Genomic DNA, 23,618 nt, shown 5'->3' with positions numbered 1-23,618 from the left:
ACGTTGCACGAGAAATCATCCATTATATAAACTGGAGAGAGGGGAGGCCATTTAGAGTTCTGAAAAAAAGAAACGACCAAAGACTTGCTCTCAGTAAACATTTAACAAAGGACAGACAGTTACTCAAACACAAATTAATGTTTTTTTCACACAAGAAATCTAACATTTCTAAGGCAACCGAAGCAAACAGTTTTAACTGAACAATAAAATCGCGTGAGAACACACATATCGAGTGGGAATTAATATCAAATTGCAAATCGTCAGTCGATTGATTTTAAAGACCGTTTTTGCACATTGTGAATTGAGATGCTAAAACACTTTCCTAAGGGCCTTTATTACAGGTTGGAAGAGGGTTCCGAATGTTAATGACGTAATCCGGCTGTTTGTGTGAACAATGTTCTTATTATCTTGAATGCCATTTTACGTAGTTACGTACAAAGTACATTTTATAGTAACCTGCCACCAAAAGCCCTATTAATTGTTGTGTTAAGTTTTGCAAAGACGCCGCACAGATTAATGGTTCATTCTTACATGTCATGCGCAACAATCTGTTATCACAAACAATCAGTTAAATATAGTTCGACAGACATAGTACATTACTAAAAAAAATTTTTAGTATAATACATTTGGATTTTCAATCTTTTTAACACATTATACTTGCAACATAGAAGCAGCACATCATTTTAATGAGAATTTGGATCGTATAAAGCAAGATGCAAAATGTCGACAATATTTGGGTAGGAATTCCACGATCCTCATTCGATGAAATATTTACAATAATCCATATTTCGAAGCTGAAAAGCTTGTAGACTATGTTTCACTACAGGATAATATGCATAAGCAGTAATGTTGCAATGGTTTTCATTCCTTGCAATCTTCAGGAAACCGGAATTTTCACCATTGGTGTATTTTCCCCAACTGCAAAATATCAATTTATATTTAATTTTTTTGATCAACTTAAGTTGCATGTTAGTCCTACAGACAACAAATAGTTATGTAAGTATTGCGTTTAACACAGCACTTACGACAGACTGTGCAAAACACATGGTAGTAATAAACAACCAGAATAGATGAAATAACAATAAATGTGCAAAGGTTAAGAAGACTTTAATGTTCATTCAAACAATGTGTTTTGCATTTAGTTGGTTGAGTAATATTACTCAAATAGTTTCGTGTACCCATTGTTTGTGTTGTGGTCACGCCTCATTACATATACACAGCAGCAACAGTGCCCTTGCATGCCACAGCCACGTGATTCGTGGAATGTGCCGCAGTCCATTCTGCGTGTTTCTTGTTTGTGTGCGTGGTATTTTAAATGCAATTTACTTCCCTATAAATGAGTGTGCTTGCCCAGTATTTCATTCAATTGTTTTATCAATTTTCAAACAAATATAAAGAAACACAAAAGTTTGCAAATCTTTTAACCTGTTTTTGATAATCCAGTAATCTTTCACGACCTCTTTATCTTCATCAGTCCCGATTCCAACCACCAAAACATAATGCCTAAATTGGTTGGGATCTTCTATTATTGGGGGTACAGATTTCCAGTCCGGATCAAAATATATTTCTGAATGAAAGTTAAATTGATATTTCCATCCTAAAGTTAATATGTTCAGTTACCATCAAAATCCGTAACTTGAGAAAATGAAAAGAAGTCCGATATGGTGAGACAAACCGCAACAGGTCCTTGTTCTCTCACGATTGTCATCAGCTCATTTTCATTGTTAATTTTTATCCAATCAGTAATTTTGCACACAACTTTTGTTGCTTCCTGTTTGCAATCCTCTCTCTAAATTGGTACATATGAGTATAATCACACCACAAAGGTAATACGTAATATCGGCAACACAATATACAAACTTTTCCATTATACGGGTACTGTTGAGAGCTTCTTGTGCCATATTTTTTGATATGTTTAAATGCGTGTCTCGATTTTCCACTACAGTCACCATTTTTCATACAATCAACAAGTTGTTGTTCTGATAGTTTGATTAATTCTCCATTCTTAATTTTGTTATGAGATTCCACTGCACCAACCTAAAAGTTACTTGTGACAAAACAATGACAAAACACATATGGGTTCAACCAGGCACTTACAGCGGCAAATATCCAGCAAACTGGCAAATCTTTTTGGTCTTTAATGTCAGTGACACACCCCTCATCTCTCCAGTCTCTGTCACCGGTACCTTGCGGATAAATAAATTAAAGATATGTGAATTCTCCAGTGTTGATTTTACCTCCGTGAAGCATTTTATAAGTAGCACCACCACAAGCATCATCATCATCTTCACTATCATCATCCCCACTATCATCATCGTCATCATCATCTTCATTATCAGACTCATCACTTGTTTCGACGTTAGCACCATTGATCCAAGGAAGATCTTCAGGATTCTGTTATTTTTTGGTATACATATTACAGACTTTTGTTGATTTTACTACTTTTGTTAAATTTTAAATTTAGCCGAAAATGATTATTTCCACAAATTAATAACCAAAAAAATTAAAAAAACTCTTACGTAACTGAACGTTATTTCGCAAACCTTATCACTAAATGCTGATAGACCAATGCGGTAAGTAACCTCTCCTTGTTTACATCTCAAATTGTGATTTTTAATTTTGTTTAAATTTGTTTCCCAAGCACTCTTTCTCTTTTGCTCTTCATCTTCATTCTTGTACTTGATTTCTGAAACAGTCATGGTTATTACAGCACGTGAAAAACGCGGAAAAGGCCTGATAATGTTAAGGAATTATTTCGGCAGCGCGGGTGTAAAATGAGCCGTGTGAGGAATTGATCGGCGACCTCATACCATCAACACAACCACAGCAACCCAAACAGAATCTTTAATGATGTCTCTCATTCAGAAAAGGCGTTGGATATGGTGGCCTATACATTTTTCCATCAGAAAAAAAAATTAGTTTCGGATTTCGTTTTCCCGAAACAAATTTTGTTTTGAAATAATCAATTGTGTTTCCAAAAGCAAAATTCGAAACAGAGTTCAAAACGAATTTGAGAAAAGGTGGTTATGGTTAAACACGAAATTCGAAACAAATTTTTTGGAAAAACTTTATTTCAAAAAGTAAATACCGCTTGATGGAAACAAAGAACTGGTATTCAATATAATGACGTCAGTATTCAAAAACATATTTTTGTCAACAAATTTTGTTAACAAATCAAAGTCCGTTTTGAAATGCTTAAATATTGAAGTAACAAAAATGAAACTGTGAAAACAAAATTTGTAACGGGAAACAAAATTTGTATTCCAAACAAAATTCGTTTACAAATGCCTTTGAATCGTTACTCTCCACGTCGTCCACGCCGGGAAACAAAATTTGTTTTCGAAATAAAATTCGTTTACAAATGCCTTTGATCCGTTACTCACCATGTTGTTCATACCGGGAAACAAAATTTGTTTTCGAAACAAAATTCGTTTACAAATGCCTTTAGTCCGTTACTTTCCATGTTGTACGTACCAGGAAACAAAATTTATTTTCGAAACAAAATTCGTTCACAAATGCCTTTGATCCGTTACCTCCAATGTTGTCCATACCGGGAAACAAAATTTGTTTTCGAAACAAAATTCGTTTACAAATGCCTTTAGTCCTTTACTTTCTATGTTGTACGTACCAGGAAACAAAATTTATTTTCGAAACAAAATTCGTCTACAAAGGCATTTGAATCGTTACTCTCCATGTTGTCCACACCGGGAAACAAAATTTGTTATCGAAACAAAATTCGTTTACAAAGGCATTTGAATCGTTACTTACTATGTTGTCCATACCGGGAAACAAAATTTGTTTTCGAAACAAAATTCGTTTACAAATGCCTTTAGTCCGTTACTTTCTATGTTGTACGTACCAGGAAACAAAATTTATTTTCGACACAAAATTCGTTTACAAAGGCATTTGAATCGTTACTCTCCATGTTGTCCACACCGGGAAACAAAATTTGTTATCGAAACAAAATTCGTTTACAAAGGCATTTGAATCGTTACTTACTATGTTGTCCATACCGGGAAACAAAATTTGTTTTCGAAACAAAATTCGTTTACAAATGCCTTTAGTCCGTTACTTTCCATGTTGTACGTACCAGGAAACAAAATTTATTTTCGAAACAAAATTCGTTCACAAATGCCTTTGATCCGTTACCTCCAATGTTGTCCATACCGGGAAACAAAATTTGTTTTCGAAACAAAATTCGTTTACAAATGCCTTTAGTCCTTTACTTTCTATGTTGTACGTACCAGGAAACAAAATTTATTTTCGAAACAAAATTCGTCTACAAAGGCATTTGAATCGTTACTCTCCATGTTGTCCACACCGGGAAACAAAATTTGTTATCGAAACAAAATTCGTTTACAAAGGCATTTGAATCGTTACTTACTATGTTGTCCATACCGGGAAACAAAATTTGTTTTCGAAACAAAATTCGTTTACAAATGCCTTTAGTCCGTTACTCTCCATGTTGTCCACACCGGGAAACAAAATTTGTTATCGAAACAAAATTCGTTTACAAAGGCATTTGAATCGTTACTTACTATGTTGTCCATACCGGGAAACAAAATTTGTTTTCGAAACAAAATTCGTTTACAAATGCCTTTAGTCCGTTACTTTCTATGTTGTACGTACCAGGAAACAAAATTTATTTTCGACACAAAATTCGTTTACAAAGGCATTTGAATCGTTACTCTCCATGTTGTCCACACCGGGAAACAAAATTTGTTATCGAAACAAAATTCGTTTACAAAGGCATTTGAATCGTTACTTACTATGTTGTCCATACCGGGAAACAAAATTTGTTTTCGAAACAAAATTCGTTTACAAATGCCTTTAGTCCGTTACTTTCTATGTTGTACGTACCAGGAAACAAAATTTATTTTCGACACAAAATTCGTTTACAAAGGCATTTGAATCGTTACTCTCCATGTTGTCCACACCGGGAAACAAAATTTGTTATCGAAACAAAATTCGTTTACAAAGGCATTTGAATCGTTACTTACTATGTTGTCCATACCGGGAAACAAAATTTGTTTTCGAAACAAAATTCGTTTACAAATGCCTTTAGTCCGTTACTTTCTATGTTGTACGTACCAGGAAACAAAATTTATTTTCGAAACAAAATTCGTTTACAAAGGCATTTGAATCGTTACTCTCCATGTTGTCCATACCGGGAAACAAAATTTGTTTTCGAAACAAAATTCGTTTACAAATGCCTTTAGTCCGTTACTTTCTATGTTGTACGTACCACGAAACAAAATTTATTTTCGAAACAAAATTCGTTTACAAAGGCATTTGAATCGTTACTTACTATGTTGTCCATACCGGGAAACAAAATTTGTTTTCGAAACAAAATTCGTTTACAAATGCCTTTAGTCCGTTACTTTCTATGTTGTACGTACCAGGAAACAAAATTTATTTTCGACACAAAATTCGTTTACAAAGGCATTTGAATCGTTACTCTCCATGTTGTCCACACCGGGAAACAAAATTTGTTATCGAAACAAAATTCGTTTACAAAGGCATTTGAATCGTTACTTACTATGTTGTCCATACCGGGAAACAAAATTTGTTTTCGAAACAAAATTCGTTTACAAATGCCTTTAGTCCGTTACTTTCTATGTTGTACGTACCAGGAAACAAAATTTATTTTCGACACAAAATTCGTTTACAAAGGCATTTGAATCGTTACTCTCCATGTTGTCCACACCGGGAAACAAAATTTGTTATCGAAACAAAATTCGTTTACAAAGGCATTTGAATCGTTACTTACTATGTTGTCCATACCGGGAAACAAAATTTGTTTTCGAAACAAAATTCGTTTACAAATGCCTTTAGTCCGTTACTTTCTATGTTGTACGTACCAGGAAACAAAATTTATTTTCGACACAAAATTCGTTTACAAATGCATTTGATCTTTTAATCACTATGTTGTGCATAGCGGGAAACAAAATTTGTTTTCGAAACAACATTCGTTTGCAAATCACTTTGATCCGTTACTCACTATGTTGTGAATAGCGGGAAACAAAATTTGTTTTCGAAACAAAATTCGTTTGCAAATCACTTTGATCGTTACTCACTATGTTGCCCATAGTGGGAAACAAAATTTGTTTTCGAAACAAAATTCGTTCACAAATCACTTTGATCCGTTACTCACTATGTTGCCCATAGCGGGAAACAAAATTTGTTTTCGAAACAAAATTCGTTTACAAATCACTTTGATCCGTTACTCACTATGTTGTCCATAGTGGGAAACAAAATTTGTTTTCGAAACAAAATTCGTTTACAAATCACTTTGATCCGTTACTCACTATGTTCTCCATAGTGGGAAACAAAATTTGTTTTCGAAACAAAATTCGTTTACAAATCACTTTGATCCGCTACTCACTATGTTGTGCATAGCGGGAAACAAAATTTGTTTTCGAAACAAAATTTGTTTACAAATGCCTTTGATCCGTTACTCACTATGTTGCCCATAGTGGGAAACAAAATTTGTATTCGAAACAAAATTCGTTTGCAAATCACTTTGATCCGCTACTCACTATGTTGTGCATAGCGGGAAACAAAATTTGTTTTCGAAACAAAATTCGTTTACAAATGCCTTTGGTCTGTTACTCACTATGTTGTCCATAGTGGGAAACAAAATTTGTTTTCGAAACAAAATTCGTTTACAAATGCCTTTGGTCCGTTACTTTCCATGTTGTACGTACCAGGAAACAAAATTTTTTTTCGGAACAGAATTCGTTTACAAATGCCTTTGGTCTGTTACTCACTATGTTGTCCATACCAGGAAACAAAATTCGTTTTCGAAACAAAATTCGTTTACAAATGACTTTGATCCGTTACTCACTATGTTGCCCATAGTGGGAAACAAAATTTGTTTTCGAAACAAAATTCGTTTTCAAATCACTTTGGTCTGTTACTCACTATGTTGCCCATAGTGGGAAACAAAATTTGTTTTCGAAACAAAATTCGTTTACAAATGACTTTGGTCTGTTACTCACTATGTTGTCCATAGTGGGAAACAAAATTTGTTTTCGAAACAAAATTCGTTTACAAATGACTTTGGTCTGTTACTCACTATGTTGCCCATAGTGGGAAACAAAATTTGTTTTCGAAACAAAATTCGTTTACAAATGACTTTGGTCTGTTACTCACTATGTTGCCCATAGTGGGAAACGAAATTTGTTTTCGAAACAAAATTCGTTTACAAATGACTTTGGTCTGTTACTCACTATGTTGCCCATAGTGGGAAACGAAATTTGTTTTCGAAACAAAATTCGTTTACAAATGACTTTGGTCTGTTACTCACTATGTTGCCCATAGTGGGAAACAAAATTTGTTTTCGAAACAAAATTCGTTTACAAATGACTTTGATCCGTTACTCACTATGATGCCCATAGTGGGAAACAAAATTTGTTTTCGAAACAAAATTCGTTTACAAATGACTTTGGTCTGTTACTCACTATGTTGCCTATAGTGGGAAACAAAATTTGTTTTCGAAACAAAATTCGTTTACAAATGCCTTTGATCCGTTACTCACTATGTTGCGCATAGCGGGAAACAAAATTTGTTTTCGAAACAAAATTCGTTTACAAATGCCTTTGGTCTGTTACTCACTATGTTGTCCATAGTGGGAAACAAAATTTGTTTTCGAAACAAAATTCGTTTACAAATGCCTTTGGTCCGTTACTTTCCATGTTGTACGTACCAGGAAACAAAATTTTTTTTCGGAACAGAATTCGTTTACAAATGCCTTTGGTCTGTTACTCACTATGTTGTCCATACCAGGAAACAAAATTCGTTTTCGAAACAAAATTCGTTTACAAATGACTTTGATCCGTTACTCACTATGTTGCCCATAGTGGGAAACAAAATTTGTTTTCGAAACAAAATTCGTTTTCAAATCACTTTGGTCTGTTACTCACTATGTTGCCCATAGTGGGAAACAAAATTTGTTTTCGAAACAAAATTCGTTTACAAATGACTTTGGTCTGTTACTCACTATGTTGTCCATAGTGGGAAACAAAATTTGTTTTCGAAACAAAATTCGTTTACAAATGACTTTGGTCTGTTACTCACTATGTTGCCCATAGTGGGAAACAAAATTTGTTTTCGAAACAAAATTCGTTTACAAATGACTTTGGTCTGTTACTCACTATGTTGCCCATAGTGGGAAACGAAATTTGTTTTCGAAACAAAATTCGTTTACAAATGACTTTGGTCTGTTACTCACTATGTTGCCCATAGTGGGAAACGAAATTTGTTTTCGAAACAAAATTCGTTTACAAATGACTTTGGTCTGTTACTCACTATGTTGCCCATAGTGGGAAACAAAATTTGTTTTCGAAACAAAATTCGTTTACAAATGACTTTGATCCGTTACTCACTATGATGCCCATAGTGGGAAACAAAATTTGTTTTCGAAACAAAATTCGTTTACAAATGACTTTGGTCTGTTACTCACTATGTTGCCTATAGTGGGAAACAAAATTTGTTTTCGAAACAAAATTCGTTTACAAATGCCTTTGATCCGTTACTCACTATGTTGCGCATAGCGGGAAACAAAATTTTTTTTCGGAACAAAATTCGTTTACAAATGCCTTTGGTCTGTTACTCACTATGTTGTCCATACCAGGAAACAAAATTTTTTTTCGGAACAAAATTCGTTTACAAATGCCTTTGGTCCGTTACTTTCCATGTTGTACGTACCAGGAAACAAAATTTTTTTTCGGAACAGAATTCGTTTACAAATGCCTTTGGTCTGTTACTCACCATGTTGTCCATACCGGGAAACAAAATTTGTTTTCGAAACAAAATTCGTTTACAAATGCCTTTGGTCTATTACTCACTATGTTGTCCAAACCGGGAAACAAAATTTGTTTTCGAAACAAAATTCGTTTACAAATGCCTTTAGTCCGTTACTCACTATGTTGCATATAGTGGGAAACAAAATTTGTTTTCGAAACAAAATTCGTTTACAAATGCCTTTGGTCTGTTACTCACTATGTTGTCCATACCGGGAAACAAAATTTGTTTTCGAAACAAAATTCGTTTACAAATGACTTTGGTCTGTTACTCACTATGTTGCCATACCAGGAAACAAAATTCGTTTACAAATGCCTTTGCTCCGTTACTCACTATGTTGTGCATAGTGGCATCAAAATTTCAAGTCGCTTGATTTTAAATTGTTCAAATCGCAGGCGGACAACTCTCAAAATTAGTTTATTCCGCCCAACCTTAGCCACCATAGTTTCAAACATGCGTTTTCGCGCAGCAATAAAAACACTACAGGACATCGGTCAATTTGGTTTTCACAGCTCGTTTTATAGTGGCATCTAGTAATTGTGTGCAAAATTTCAAGTCGCTTCATATGAAATTGTTCAAATCGCAGGCTCACAAGTGTCTAATTCAATTAATTCCGGCCAACCTTAGCCACCATAGGTTCAAACATACGTTTTCGCGTAGTAATAAAAAACTAAAGGATATAGGTCAATTTGGTTTTCACTGCTCGTTTTGTAGTGGCATCTAGTATTTGTGTGCGAAATTTCAAGTCGCTTGATATAAAATTGTCTAAATCACAGGCGGGTAACTGTCGAATTTAGTTAATTCCGGCCAACCTTAGGCACCATAGGTTCAAACATACGTTTTCGCGTAGTAATAAAAAACTAAAGGATATAGGTCAATTTGGTGTTCACTGCTCGTTTTGTAGTGGCATCTAGTATTTGTGTGCGAAATTTCAAGTCGCTTGATATAAAATTGTCTAAATCACAGGCGGGTAACTGTCGAATTTAGTTAATTCCGGCCAACCTTAGGCACCATAGATTCAAACATGCGTTATAGCGTAGCAATAAAAAACTAAAGGACATACGTCAATTTGGTTTTCATTGCTCGTTTTGTAGTGGCTTCTAGTATTTGTGTGCAAACTTTCAAGTCGCTTGATACAAAAAATGTTTAAATCACAGGCGGACAACTCTCAAAATTAGTTAATTCCGCCGAACCCAAGCCACCATAGATTCAAACATGCGTTTTCTCGTAGCAATAAAAAACTAAACGACATACGACAATTTGGTTTTCACCGCTCGTTTTATAGTGGCATCTAGTATTTGTGTGCAAAATTTCAAGTCGTTTGATATAAAATTGTTCAAATCGCAGACTCACAGGTGTCTAATTCAATTAATACCAGCCAACCCAAGCCACCATAGATTCAAACATGCGTTTTCTCGTAGCAATAAAAAACTAAAGGACATACGCCAATTTGGTTTTCACTGCTCGTTTTATAGTGGCATCTAGTATTTGTGTGCAAAATTTCAAGTCGCTTGATAGAAAATTGTTCAAATCGCAGGCTCACAAGTGTCTAATTCAATTAATACCAGCCATCCCAAGCCACCATAGATTCAAACATGCGTTTTCGCGTAGCAATAAAAAACTAAAGGATATAGGCCAATTGGGTTTTCACTGGTCATTTTATAGTGGCATCTAGTATTGTGTGTAAAGTTTCAAGTCGCTTGATACAAAAAATTTTTAAATTCCAGGCGGACAACTCTCAAAATTAGTTAATTCCGGCCAACCTTAGCCACCATAGATTCACACATGCGTTTTCGCGCAGCAATAAAAAACTAAACGACGTAGGCCAATTTGGTTTTCACTGCTCGTTTTGTAGTGGCATCTAGTATTTGTGTGCAAACTTTCAAGTCGCTTGATATAAAAAATGTTTAAATCACAGGAGGACAACTCACAAAATTAGTTAATTCCGCCGAACCTAAGCCACCATAGATTCAAACATGCGTTTTCGCGCAGCAATAAAAAACTAAACGACATACGACAATTTGGTTTTCACTGCTCGTTTTATAGTGGCATCTAGTATTTGTGTGCAAAGTTTCAAGTCGCTTGAAATAAAAATGTTCAAATCACAGGCGGGTAACTCTTGAAATTAGTTAATTCCGTCCAACCTTAGCCACCATAGATTCAAACATGCGTTTTCGCGCAGCAATAAGAAACTAAAGGAAATACGCCAATTTGGTTTTCACTGCTCGTTTTGGACTGGCATCTAATATTTGTGTGCAAAATTTCAAGTCGCTTCATATGAAATTGTTCAAATCGCAGGCTCACAAGTGTCTAATGCAATTAATTCCTGCCAACCTTAGCCACCATAGATTCAAACATGCATTTTCGCGTAGCAATAAAAAACAAAAGGACATACGCCAATTGGGTTTTCACTGCTCGTTATATACAAGCATCTAGTATTTGTGTGCAAAGTTTCAAGTCGCTTGATAAAAAAATATTTAAATTGCAGACAGGCAACTCTCAAAATTATTGAATTCCGCCGAACCTCACCCACCATAGATTCAAACATGCGTTTTCGCGCAGCAATAAAAAACTAAACGACATACGACAATTTGGTTTTCACTGCTCGTTTTATAGTGGCATCTAGTATTTGTGTGCAAAGTTTCAAGTCGCTTGAAATAAAAATGTTCAAATCACAGGCGGGTAACTCTTGAAATTAGTTAATTCCGTCCAACCTTAGCACCATAGATTCAAACATGCGTTTTCGCGCAGCAATAAGAAACTAAAGGAAATACACGAATTTGATGTTCACTGCTCGTTTTGTAGTTGCATCTAGTATTTGTGTGCAAAATTTCAAGTCGCTTCATATGAAATTGTTCAAATCGCAGGCTCACAAGTGTCTAATGCAATTAATTCCTGCCAACCTTAGCCACCATAGATTCAAACATGCATTTTCGCGTAGCAATAAAAAACAAAAGGACATACGCCAATTGGGTTTTCACTGCTCGTTATATACAAGCATCTAGTATTTGTGTGTAAAGTTTCAAGTCGCCTGGATTAAAAAATGTTTAAATTGCAGGCGGGTAACTGTCAAAATTAGTTAATTCCGCCGAACCTTAGCCACCATAGTTTTAAACATGCGTTTTCGTTCACGAATAAAAAACTAAAGGACATACGCCAATTTGGTATTCACTGCTCATTTTGTACTGGCATCTAGTATTTATGTGTAAAATTTCAAGTCGCTTAATTTAAAAATGTTTATGTTGCAGGCGGGCAACTCTTAGTTAATTTCGTCGAACCTTACAGCCACCATAGCATCAAACAAGCGTCACTCATATCTTTCTATTTAAATATGCTAATGCATTGATAGTGTGGAAAAAAATAGAGCAATGATTGGTGATTGATCAGCATAAATTTAAAATCTATTTTCCGTACGGTTTAGTCGCTGTAAACGAATTCCAAATCCGTTGCAGTTTTGTCTCGACCTTTCACCCCTTGACCCTTTGCTTCCGCACCCACATTGTTAATTTTTTAATTAAGTCATTCCATGTGGATGTATTTAAAATGTCTTAAAGACTTGTAATTACTTTCGTAGCCCAACGGGTTATCGTGGTACTAACTTTACGTTGAACTCTCTACCCCCTCCTGGTGTCTGATAGTTAGCTGAGAAATTTTGTTTACAAAATTCGTTCTTTTTTTGTTTCCCACCATTACATAGAAAATACTTCACACTGGTTTCACAAACCGGCAATATTGTGGCAACCGTCACCTGGTGTTACTTGATGTTCGTGTATTACCCTGCAAGTCTCTTCTGCAGAGCTGGTGTACGACACCAGTTCCTAGAGATTTTCTTGTCTATGACATTGAGTCCATCGCCGTCATTACGAGATACCCTGCAACGAATTTTGCCGCAGCTAGTGTCACGCCACAATAACCATCGGGCGTCTGTGCCTGTTTTATGACTAACCCATATGCATTTGCTCGCTATGATGTTCATAGACCTCCAGGCCATACGATGGCCCGTTCAAGGTCCTACAAGCGTCGAACAAAACATTCACTTTGGACATGGGAGGTCGCTCACAAACGATTTCGATCGACCGCCTTAAGCCGGCTCACGTCGACATTTCGGTACCAGTTCCAGTTGCCGTACCCCCAACGAGAGGCTGACCACGGCGCCATGTACGACCACCGCAACGTAATTCAGCGTGACACTTGCCCGCCCTTGGAGGGGGGTCCTGTGGCGACCGAACTGTAGTGTTCGCCTGTGCATTGAAGCGTGCCATTGCCTTTATACTGCGTCGCAGTTACCGCTTTACAAACGTGTGTTTTGTGTTGCTCGCCCTTCTTCACTGCACGACTTGCTGAATAAATATATTTATTTTTTGGAAAAAAGCGTAGTGATAATCAGTCTCGAAATTTATTTCCATTAATTGTTGAAAAAAATTTCGGTTTAGAAACGAGATTCCAAGTAAATTGTGAGTAATTGTATACTTTCAGGTGTCCTCATATATAACATTAGCCACCTTGGCCGGTTTCAGGGTTTAGCGATAGACCGGTGGTCCCGAAACTTTAACGTCAGACAACATTGCCGGATTTAGGTCACATACATTGACGGGAAGTGAGTAAAGGTATGTTTAAACGAATTTAGGTTGGAACCAAAATTTTTTTACAACAATGTTTACGAAATAAACAAGCGTTTGGCCGACGGGATTGTCCACAGGAACAACAAGCTACATTGATGACACCTGTGACCAAAAGTTAGTAATGTCTCACGGAAAACTTCATTACTCAGTTTAATTTCTATAAAAAACCTACTGAATTTTGTTTTCCAATTCTCCCACTCTTGATTAATTTTATCCTCAGGAACATCCGCCATCGTCAATATTAAGTAACGAAAATATTCAGTTAAAAACGCAGTGATGCATATGATACCAGAAATTGTTGAACTAAGTCTAGCACGGAGTGGTGCTTCTATGACAAACAAATATTGTAACACCTAGCAATGGTAAAAAACATTCATGTAATGGTTTTTCATCAAACTATTCAAGATAAATTTTTGCTTTTGTGCTTAGTTGTGTTACAACTAAATTAATTTCTCGTGAGGCGCCAAGCCTCAAAATCCTTGCCGGAACGAAATATTTAGGACCAGTAAGACTTTACAAACGTGCTGAAGCGTAACCTGAAACATACGAAGTGTCACCAAAACTTGTCGTCAAACACAACACAAACCAACCATAAAAAGCGCAACGAAAATGGATGTGAAAAAATTCAGATCGGCGAAAAATTTGGACAAGAATATTATTTCCTAGAATCGACAAAAATTTTGTTGTAATCTTTACAGAAATGTCGGGTAAAATTTATTTTGATCCAATTAACTTGATTGCGATTTATGGCAACAATTTTATTGTTTTAAATAAAGGAGTTTCTCAGCAACATGTTATAATTTTATGTTTCAACATCAGCATATTGAATACTTGCTGTATTATGGTTTGTGGCGTGCTTGCTCTTTATTCGTAGTAAATTGAATGATGCGAACATGGCGTGACACATGACACGTGAGAGAATCGCAAGAAAAAGGCAACACGCACTTAAATTAACACAACCCGCGACGGTACATCTTTACAACATATTATGTCGCTACAGGCTGTTCATTCAATTTTCTTTTTTCGAATATTAAGCTTTTTGTCAGACAACCGTTACATAATCACCTCTTGCAGAGTCGATACTTGTTAAATTGATCACAAATCGTGGTATTAAATGGAAAACAACAAATTTTGCATTTTTGTGTTTGTTCTCGGTATAAAGTCATGTTCCGTTCTCACCCCACGGTTAGAGGTTTGTTTCATGGGCAATGTTGAAACTCTCCGTGCCTTAACTGAATTCTTCAACCAAAAAATGCCAGGTGTGCCAACAAAGAAGAGTAGGCGTAGCTGAAAACAACCTATCTATGAAACGTTTTGCTTCAATGCATTTGCCTAGTTGTGTTGTCATGGTTAGTGACGATATAAACATCTATTGTGTTGTTGATACAACAAATGCGAGAACTTGCCTGTGGGGAAAGGCTGCGCAAAACCATCGGTCTAGGCGCCCGACTCATGTACCAAGTAATAACCTTGTACGGTTCTTCGCAAAGGTTAACTATCTAACATTTCAATATAGTGAAGAATTATGAATTATACATAGAGCTCTTTCGTATATCTACACCAACAAACATCAAATCCATCCTGCGTCGCATTGTTCTACCGCTTCAAATATATCGTTAACCACCAGGTGTATATGCGTTTGTGTGGCAGTGATAATACAACTAGCCTTACGTCACTCCTTGCTTTATTGCTTCACGAGACGGAATGACTTTCATTTATCGCTTGCGCTAACATATTGTCGTGTCGTCCAAAATATAACAAGCATATCCGTTATGATTCGAATTCAAATATCAAGAAACTATTCAACTCACGTAACTAAAACTTTACACAAACAGTCACATTTCACGACTATCACCATGTCATTAAAACCATGACGTCATTTAATCGACATTCCTAGAGCTCCAAAAGGAGTAAAAGACGATCACACCAGTGTAAGCTGATTCCTACATTCACATTTCTCACGTTTTTTCTATCAAGTCATTTAATCGATTCAGAGTTTTGATCTATTGATTAACGCCGCAGTTTCCGACTAGAAAGAATTATTTTGTGCTCTCGATCAAACCCCGCTTGGATAAAAAACCCGTAATCAGACAGGAAATTTATCCGCGCGATTAAAAAGAACGCACGGCGAATCGAGACGAAGATTCCCGCGAAGGGGTGTAAAGATTTACCGAAGTCTTTGTAGTGAACAAAATTCGCACAACACAGGAAGCTGAATTCTTCTCTTGTGAAAACAAATCAGAAGTAATTGACACTCACAAGATCGTTTTTGATCACGTCACCACTCGTGTGATGTCACCGTGACGTCATGCATACATGATAGCGTCAGGAAAGAAATTTCACCACTACGATAAAACGTGTTGAAACAACGATCTCGTGAATATCAATAATCACAACGTAACGAATACTACGTGTTCTGTCCAGATGATAAATCCATAGCGACACTGAAAATATGCGAGTTAGCGAGAAATAATCACGATTGCGACACCGACAAGATAGCTCTCTCTTACTAACAATGGGAGAATCTTGTCCTACTTACAATCAAGACCAGAAGACAAAGAGTATGTGTGAATATCTCCACGAAAAAACCGTTTGAAATGCATAAAAATGAAAGTGCATTTCCTTCCTGTCAGCCAAAAGGTAAGACAATATCAGAGACAGATAGGAAACCTCCCTGTTATCTACTCTGTCAACTAAAGACGCATACTCTAAGGCAGTAATCGTCCACGTAAGCTTTGAAACAATTTCGATGCGGCAATGTTTCGGCAACACTAACACTGTTTTCTGCCATATTACAACGAATAAATAACTTCTTTTTCACATCTGTCTTCGATAACCGAAATTTGCTTTCTATCGCAGCAGCGCGTTTTCTAAATTATATCGCAGCAGCGCGTAAAAAAACGATTAATTAAAAATAAATATCCACTCTTTCACTCTGACAACTTCCACTCGGTGACTGAAACTGGTTCGAAAATGTGGCACACACCAAACCAAAGACAAATCCTGGTATATTCCGAACACAATAGGTTTGTCGCAATGTGTCCACAATACTTGTTTGCGCAGTCGGAACCACTCTACGGGGTTTAAATGATTAACGAAATTGTGACGACATACAGTTGGTTTAAAGTGTACGAACGCGCAATGACTTACACAGTGTAAATATATCAAAGTGCTTGCGTCATCAGCCTGAATTTCCCCTCCTTTACTTTAGGGATGTTTCAAATGGTGGTAATGATAAGAAACTTCTGGTCCACGGATTCTCTCGATAAAATGACGCCAAACTTGTAGCTAGAAAACAACCAATGGGATTGGCGAAGATCTTTGCATGAGTAAGAAGTTACTCTTTTGTTTGTGATACTTTAGTAGTGCAGGGTGTAAAATGTCCGCTTATCCTTGGCGATACAACGGATACAACAAACTAAATTCTCATATGGCTTGCCAAGCACATTTTTGTACCTCACTAGTATTCGAACCCATGGATACACTGGTCAGGAGTCACAATCAGGTTTTCTTTTAGGTATATGTAGGTCAGGCGTTTGACCGATGTTGCCAATTTCCCAAAATCTACGACGAACTTCGAAACACTGGCCTAAAACTGCCATCTTGCGATCTTTCGGCTGAAAATTAAAATTTCTATGCTTTCATGGCTGAATAATGGTGACCTCGTTTTATAAACCAGAGCATCTTCGTAAGTAAGCGCATACGCGCGTAAAAATTCGGTCCGTCGCCTTCCGACGGCGTCTTTACGCAGAATGCGTAACGTCCGAAACTTACGAACCATGTGTTAACGCAAGGCCATCCGACGTGATCAAACATGTTTGATTTCTGCGCACGTACGCATGCGATTTTGTTGCTAACGTAACTTGTGATGTGTATGTTGTAATACAATCACAAATTATAAAAACGCAAACCAATCATACTACTGCCTCAGTGCAACAAAAATGTCCGACAAACAAAATTGAGTAGAAATACATTCAATATATGAGAAAGTTCTAAAGATACTTATTGTTCATTGAACTTTTCAAGATAAATTTTGCTTTTGTTGTTAATTGTGTCAGAACCCAAATCAATTTGGCACCAAGCCAAATCAATTTGGCACAAAGCCCCAAAATCCTTGCTGGAACGCAATGTTTCAGGACCAGTAAGACTTTACAAACGTGCTAACCTGAAACATTCGAAGTGTCACTAAAACTTGTCGTCAAACACAACACAAACCAACAATGAAAAGCGCAACGAAAATAGAAATAATTCAGATCGGGGATCCATTTGGACAAGAATATAGTTTCAAAGAATCTACACAATTTTTGAGCAAAATGACTTTGATCCAAACAACTTCACTGCGATTCACATAGTTTTTGATTAAACAGTTTCCCATGTTATACTTTAGTTGGCCACACGAACATATTAAATACTCGATGTATTTTAAGTTTTTATTCGATTTTCTTTTCGAATATCAACTTTTGTCAGACTAACAACACTTTATAATCACCCCTTGCAGAGTTTCGGCACTTGTTAAATTGACCACAAATCGTGGTATTAAATGGAAAACAACAAATTTTGCATTTTTTGTGTTTGTTACCGGTATAAAGTCATGTTTCGTTCTCACGCCAGGGTTAGTGGTTTGTTTCAAGGGCAACGTTGATACTCTCCGTGCCTTAACTGAATTCTTCAACCGAAAAATGCCAGGGGTGCCAACAAAGAAGAATAGGCATGGAAACAACCTATCCATGAAACGTATGGCTTTAATGCATTTGCCTGGTTGTGTTGTCATGGTTAGCTACGATATAAACATCTATTGTGTTGTTGATACAACAAATGCGAAAACTTGCCTGTGGGGAAAGGCTGCGCAAAACCATCGGTCTAGGCGCCCGACTCATGTACCAAGTAATAACCTTGTACGGTTCTTCGCAAAGGTTAACTATCTAACATTTCAATATAGTGAAGAATTATGAATTATACATAGAGCTCTTTCGTATATCTACACCAACAAACATCAAATCCATCCTGCGTCGCATTGTTCTACCGCTTCAAATATATCGTTAACCACCAGGTGTATATGCGTTTGTGTGGCAGTGATAATACAACTAGCCTTACGTCACTCCTTGCTTTATTGCTTCACGAGACGGAATGACTTTCATTTATCGCTTGCGCTAACATATTGTCGTGTCGTCCAATATATAACAAGCATATCCATTATGTTTCGAATCCAAATAACAAGAAACTATTCAACTCACGTAACTAAAACTTTACACAAACAGTCACATTTCACGACTATCACCATGTCATTAAAACCATGACGTCATTTAATCGACATTCCTAGAGCTCCAAAAGGAGTAAAAGACGATCACACCAGTGTAAGCTGATTCCTACATTCACATTTCTGATGTTTTTTCTATTAAGTCATTTAATCGATTCAGAGTTTTGATCTATTGATTAACGCCGCAGTTTCCGACTAGAAAGAATTATTTTGTGCTCTCGATCAAACCCCGCTTGGGTAAAAACCCGTAATCAGACAGGAAATTTATCCGCGCGATTAAAAAGAACGCACGACGAATCGATACGAAGATTCCCGCGAAGGGGCGTAAAGATTTACCGAAGTCTTTGTAAGGCCTCGTGAATAAAATTCGCACAACACAGGAAGCTAAATTCTTCTCTTGTGAAAACAATTCCGAAGTAATTGACACTCACAAGATCGTTTTAGATCACGTCACTGCTCGTGTGATGTCATCGTGACGTCATGCAGACATGATAGCGTTCAGAAAAAAATTTCACCAGAACGATAAAACGTGATGAAACAACGATCTCGTGAATATCAATAATCGCAACGTAACGAATACTACGTGTTCTGTCCAGACGATAAATCCATAGCGACACTGAAAATGGGCTAAATTGGCGAGAAATAATCACGATTGCGACACCGATAAGATAGCTCTCTCTTACTAACAATGGGAGAATATTGTTCTACTTACAATCAAGACCAGAAGACAGAGAGTATGTGTGAATATCACCATGAAACGACCGTTTGAAATGCATAAAACCGAAACTGCATTTTCTTCCCTTCAGCCAAAAGGTAAAGACAATATCAGAGACAGATAGGAAACCTCCCTGTTATCTACTCTGTCAACTAAAGACGCATACTCTAAGGCAGTAATCGTCCACTTAAGCTTTGAAACAATTTCGATGCGGCAATGTTTCGGCAACACTAACACTGTTTTCTGCCATATTACAACGAATAAATAACTTCTTTTTCACATCTGTCTTCGATAACCGAAATTTGCTGCTTATCGCACATCAGCGCGTTTTCTAAATCCAAACATTGTTGTACGATCCCAGAAAAGAGTTTTCTTTCACACTCAATACCGTTCAATGCTGGAGACGCCACCCCTGTTCCTTACTGACAACGCGGTACCCGACTACACTCTGTTTGGCCTCAGAACACAGTTCCAGAAACAACACCACGTATGCGCAAAATATTAAACGCACCAGGCGCAGAAAAAATTGCTTAAATTATGGATCACAACATAGGAAAACCTGTTGCTCTCAATGATAATGACAAGGAACTATTTTGGCTGCGCGGAATTGAGCCAAAACGGTGTCTCCCTATTACGGGAAAGTCACTGATCCACCAAAAGTGGATGCTAACCACAAAAGTCGAAGCCCCTCCTACTGTTTTTACTAATGGCCTTCTGACTATTAAAATTATGCAACATCAATAAAATACTCCTGTTTCTTTTATGATTGTCTGGCACTTTGTACTATAAATTCATTCACAGAATACCAACTATAATAGCAACACTTTATCTGACTCCTGACACGGTTAGTGGGGCTGTACAGGACATAGAAAATGATTTTCATTAATTAACGTATTTACAATGCGAAGTCTACTCACTCAACATTGCCACCTTGCGGCAAATAAAACGCATTGCTTGAGTGACGTATGTAGATGAACCCTATAAAGTTCATTTAAACTTCACCATAATAATGTCTTGCAAAACTTTATATTCTCCTCTGATATTTTACAAAAAACTATAATTAAAGTATTAAACAATACTGGTTAGCATGCCTTTAACGACATTTAATAACTTTTACACATTCAGGACGGCACCAATAGTTGAAGAAATGAAAGATGAATTTCAATTGTAAGGAATAAGCCTTTTCTCGAAAAAGTTAGGGGGCTCTGCGCAATGCACTTTTATTATGTTCTTCGGTAAAAGTAATTTTTCAAATAAGTTACGTTTCTTTGTACGATTCCAACAGAAATCTTAAAAAGAGTTACATGCCAATGACAACAAATACCTACATTTTTTAAAGTTTATGCGCGATGATGCAGCCAAGTGCATTCTGACATATTTACTTTTGAAGTGACGTAAGGACCTGGAGATAATAGAAAAATAAAAGCGCTCGGATGCAAAGTTACCACCGGCGGATCCTAGCAGTTTTGCGCAAAACAGCGTATTTGTAGAAAAACGAAGCAGTTGGGAAAGACAAACAGGTAGTTTGTAATTGTACGAGCAAATCGCTTATCCAAGATGGGAACAAGATGCTTACAAAGGTAGTTATTTGCACGGAACTGCTCGTTGGCAGATAATGGTAAAAAAAAAACAGAAACACAGCAATCAGTTGTGTTAAATCTTCGAATATTCATCAAGGAGACATTGGCCGGTAACCCCCTATCAACACGCCACATTACTTTGATAAAAACAAGTTACGGAGCTATTCAAGGTGGAACAGAAGCTAAAACACAAAGTTGGTTCATTTATGTTTTTAATCCTCATAACCTGCAATACGTGTGATGTTGCTTTGATCAGCTCGGTGATCCGAAATGCAATGCTTTCATAACAAAGTAAAGATGAACTCCGCCCCCTAAAAGGTAAAAACAGAAGGTGCAATTCGAAACTTATGCAACAGTTTGCTGGGTTAGATTTTAACAGGCACCGCATCAGGCTCCGGATCGTGTAAAATGTTCTAGAGACATCATAAAAAATAATCCTACCTTTTGTTGTCAGATTTAATCTATAGGGTGGCATTATGGACATTACGCCGAATAGGAAATACGGATAAATTCTGTTACAAGCGTTGTAGTTTACAATGCTTTCACGTGGATTGATTGTGATAAATCAAACAGCTTGTGGTAAAAAATATCTTTCTTTCAAACAAATACTTAAAACCTTTTGCTTCTCCAAGTTCAGTCCTTGAATGTACCCAACCATGGCTGAATTGTGAGATTGCCACGGTTTTCAATATTAACAGTGCCCACATCAGATTACAACAGTGACATATTTTGTTTGACACAAAATAATATTACTTGCGTTTTAAACTTTTGTGGACCGATAAGTGCCTGTCACTCAACTAATGTTTCTAATTGGTAAGGAACCCTATTCGTTCAGAACATTTGGCATAAGTTCGCACGTGAGTTCTAATTGTTGTGTTCCCTAACCTGTCATCAATTGAAAACCTGATGTAAAACCACGCCACTATTTATTACATAAAGGTTAGTCAGTTGATGAATTATACACGCTTGCAACACACTTGCGTAAAACAGAGCCAAAACTCGAAGCCAAGTGAAAACACAGTAAACCCTGAAAAAAAAGGCTAGATTAGACGAAGAATACACTGAGTTACACGAGAAATCATCCATTATACAAACTGGAGAGAGGCGAAGCGATTAAGATATCTGCAAAATAGAATCGACCGAAAGACTTGCTCTCAGTAAACATTTAACAAAGGACAGACAGTTACTCAAACACAAATTAATGTTTTTTTCACACAAGAAATCTAACATTTCTAAGGCAACCGAAGCAAACAGTTTTAACTGAACAATAAAATCGCGTGAGAACACACATATCGAGTGGAAATTAATATCAAATTGCAAATCGTCAGTCGATTGATTTTAAAGACAAGACCGTTACTTAGTTACGTAACAAATGAATTGTTGTGCCAAGTTTTTCAACGACGTCGCGCGGATTTATGGTAAATCATTACTTCGGTGATAGCAACGACCTGGTACCACGAACAATCAGTGACATATAGCTCGACAGGCATTAATACAAAACTCCGATTAGTAAAGTACATTTGGCGTTGTCAAAATAGTTATACATTTTAACACATTATACTTGTAACGTAAAAGCACGTCACGAAAGTATATCATTAATTTGGTTCGTATGAAGCAAGATTCTAAATGACCAGATTGGTTGTCATTCTTCGGCCTCTTATTGGTTGACAAGAATCCATATTTTAAACCTAAACACCTTGTGAACTACATTTCACTGCAGGATAATATGCATGGGCAGTAATGTTGCAGTGGTTTTCACCCCTTGCAATTTTCAGGTAACCGGAATTTTCACCTTTGGTGTATTTTCCCCAACTGCAAAATATCAAATCATTTTAAATTTTTTTGACCAACTTAAGTTACATGTTAGTCCTACAGACAACAAATAGTTATGTAAGTATTGCGTTTAACACAGCACTTACGACAGACTGTGCAAAACACATGGTAGTAATAAACAACCAGAATAGACGAAATAACAATAAATGTGCAAAGGTTAAGAAGACTTTAATGTTCATTCAAACAATGTGTTTTGCATTTAGTTGGTTGAGTAATTTTACTCAAATCGTTTCGTGTACCCATTGTTTGTGTTGTGGTCATGCATCATTATGTATATACGGCAGCAACAGTGCGCTTTCATGCCACAGCCGCGTTATTCCTGGAATGTGCCGCATTCCATTCTGCGTCATTATTACTGGTGTGTGTTGTATTTTAATTGCAATTACCTACCCTACATATGCGTGTGTGCTTGCCTTTTTTCATTCAATTCTTTTGCAATGATTCAAACGCATACAAAGAAACACAAAACATTGCAAATATTTTAACCTGTTTTTGATGATCCAGTAATCTTTCACGACCTCTTTATTTCTATCAATCCCAATTCCAACCACCAAAACATAATGCCTAAATTGGCGGGGATCTTCTATCTTTTTGGGTACTTTTTCCCAGTCCGGATCAAAATATATTTCTGAATGAAAAGTTAAATTGATATTTCCATCCTAAAGTTAATATGTTTAGTTACCATCAAAATCCGTAACGTGAGAAAATGAAAAGAAATTCGATATGGTGAGACAAACCGCAACAGGTCCTCGTTCTCTCACGGTTGTCATCAGATCATTTTCATCGTTAATTTTTATCCATTTAGT

At 36.6% G+C, this 23,618-nt stretch overlaps 2 protein-coding genes across 2 annotated transcripts; both read right to left on the bottom strand.

Moving 5' to 3' along the window:
* Positions 1-755: 755 nt before the first annotated feature.
* On the bottom strand, positions 756-2,699 carry LOC145903223 (procathepsin L-like). The gene is made up of 7 exons (XM_082991288.1): positions 2,544-2,699; positions 2,238-2,394; positions 2,098-2,186; positions 1,861-2,037; positions 1,621-1,789; positions 1,426-1,567; positions 756-918 (listed from the first exon to the last, which is right to left on the bottom strand). Exons 1-7 carry the CDS (start codon positions 2,697-2,699, stop codon positions 756-758), a joined length of 1,053 nt encoding a protein of 350 aa, XP_082847414.1.
* A 19,897-nt stretch (positions 2,700-22,596) lies between these two features.
* On the bottom strand, positions 22,597-23,584 carry LOC145903824 (crustapain-like). The gene is made up of 3 exons (XM_082991986.1): positions 23,495-23,584; positions 23,299-23,440; positions 22,597-22,791 (listed from the first exon to the last, which is right to left on the bottom strand). Exons 1-3 carry the CDS (start codon positions 23,580-23,582, stop codon positions 22,668-22,670), a joined length of 354 nt encoding a protein of 117 aa, XP_082848112.1. The 5' UTR covers positions 23,583-23,584; the 3' UTR covers positions 22,597-22,667.
* Positions 23,585-23,618: the final 34 nt, after the last annotated feature.

Source organism: Ascidia mentula, chromosome 5, assembly GCF_947561715.1.
Source record: "Ascidia mentula chromosome 5, kaAscMent1.1, whole genome shotgun sequence".
In the NCBI taxonomy this organism is placed as follows: Eukaryota; Metazoa; Chordata; class Ascidiacea; order Phlebobranchia; family Ascidiidae; genus Ascidia; species Ascidia mentula.
This window is presented reverse-complemented; position numbering and strand designations above follow the sequence as displayed.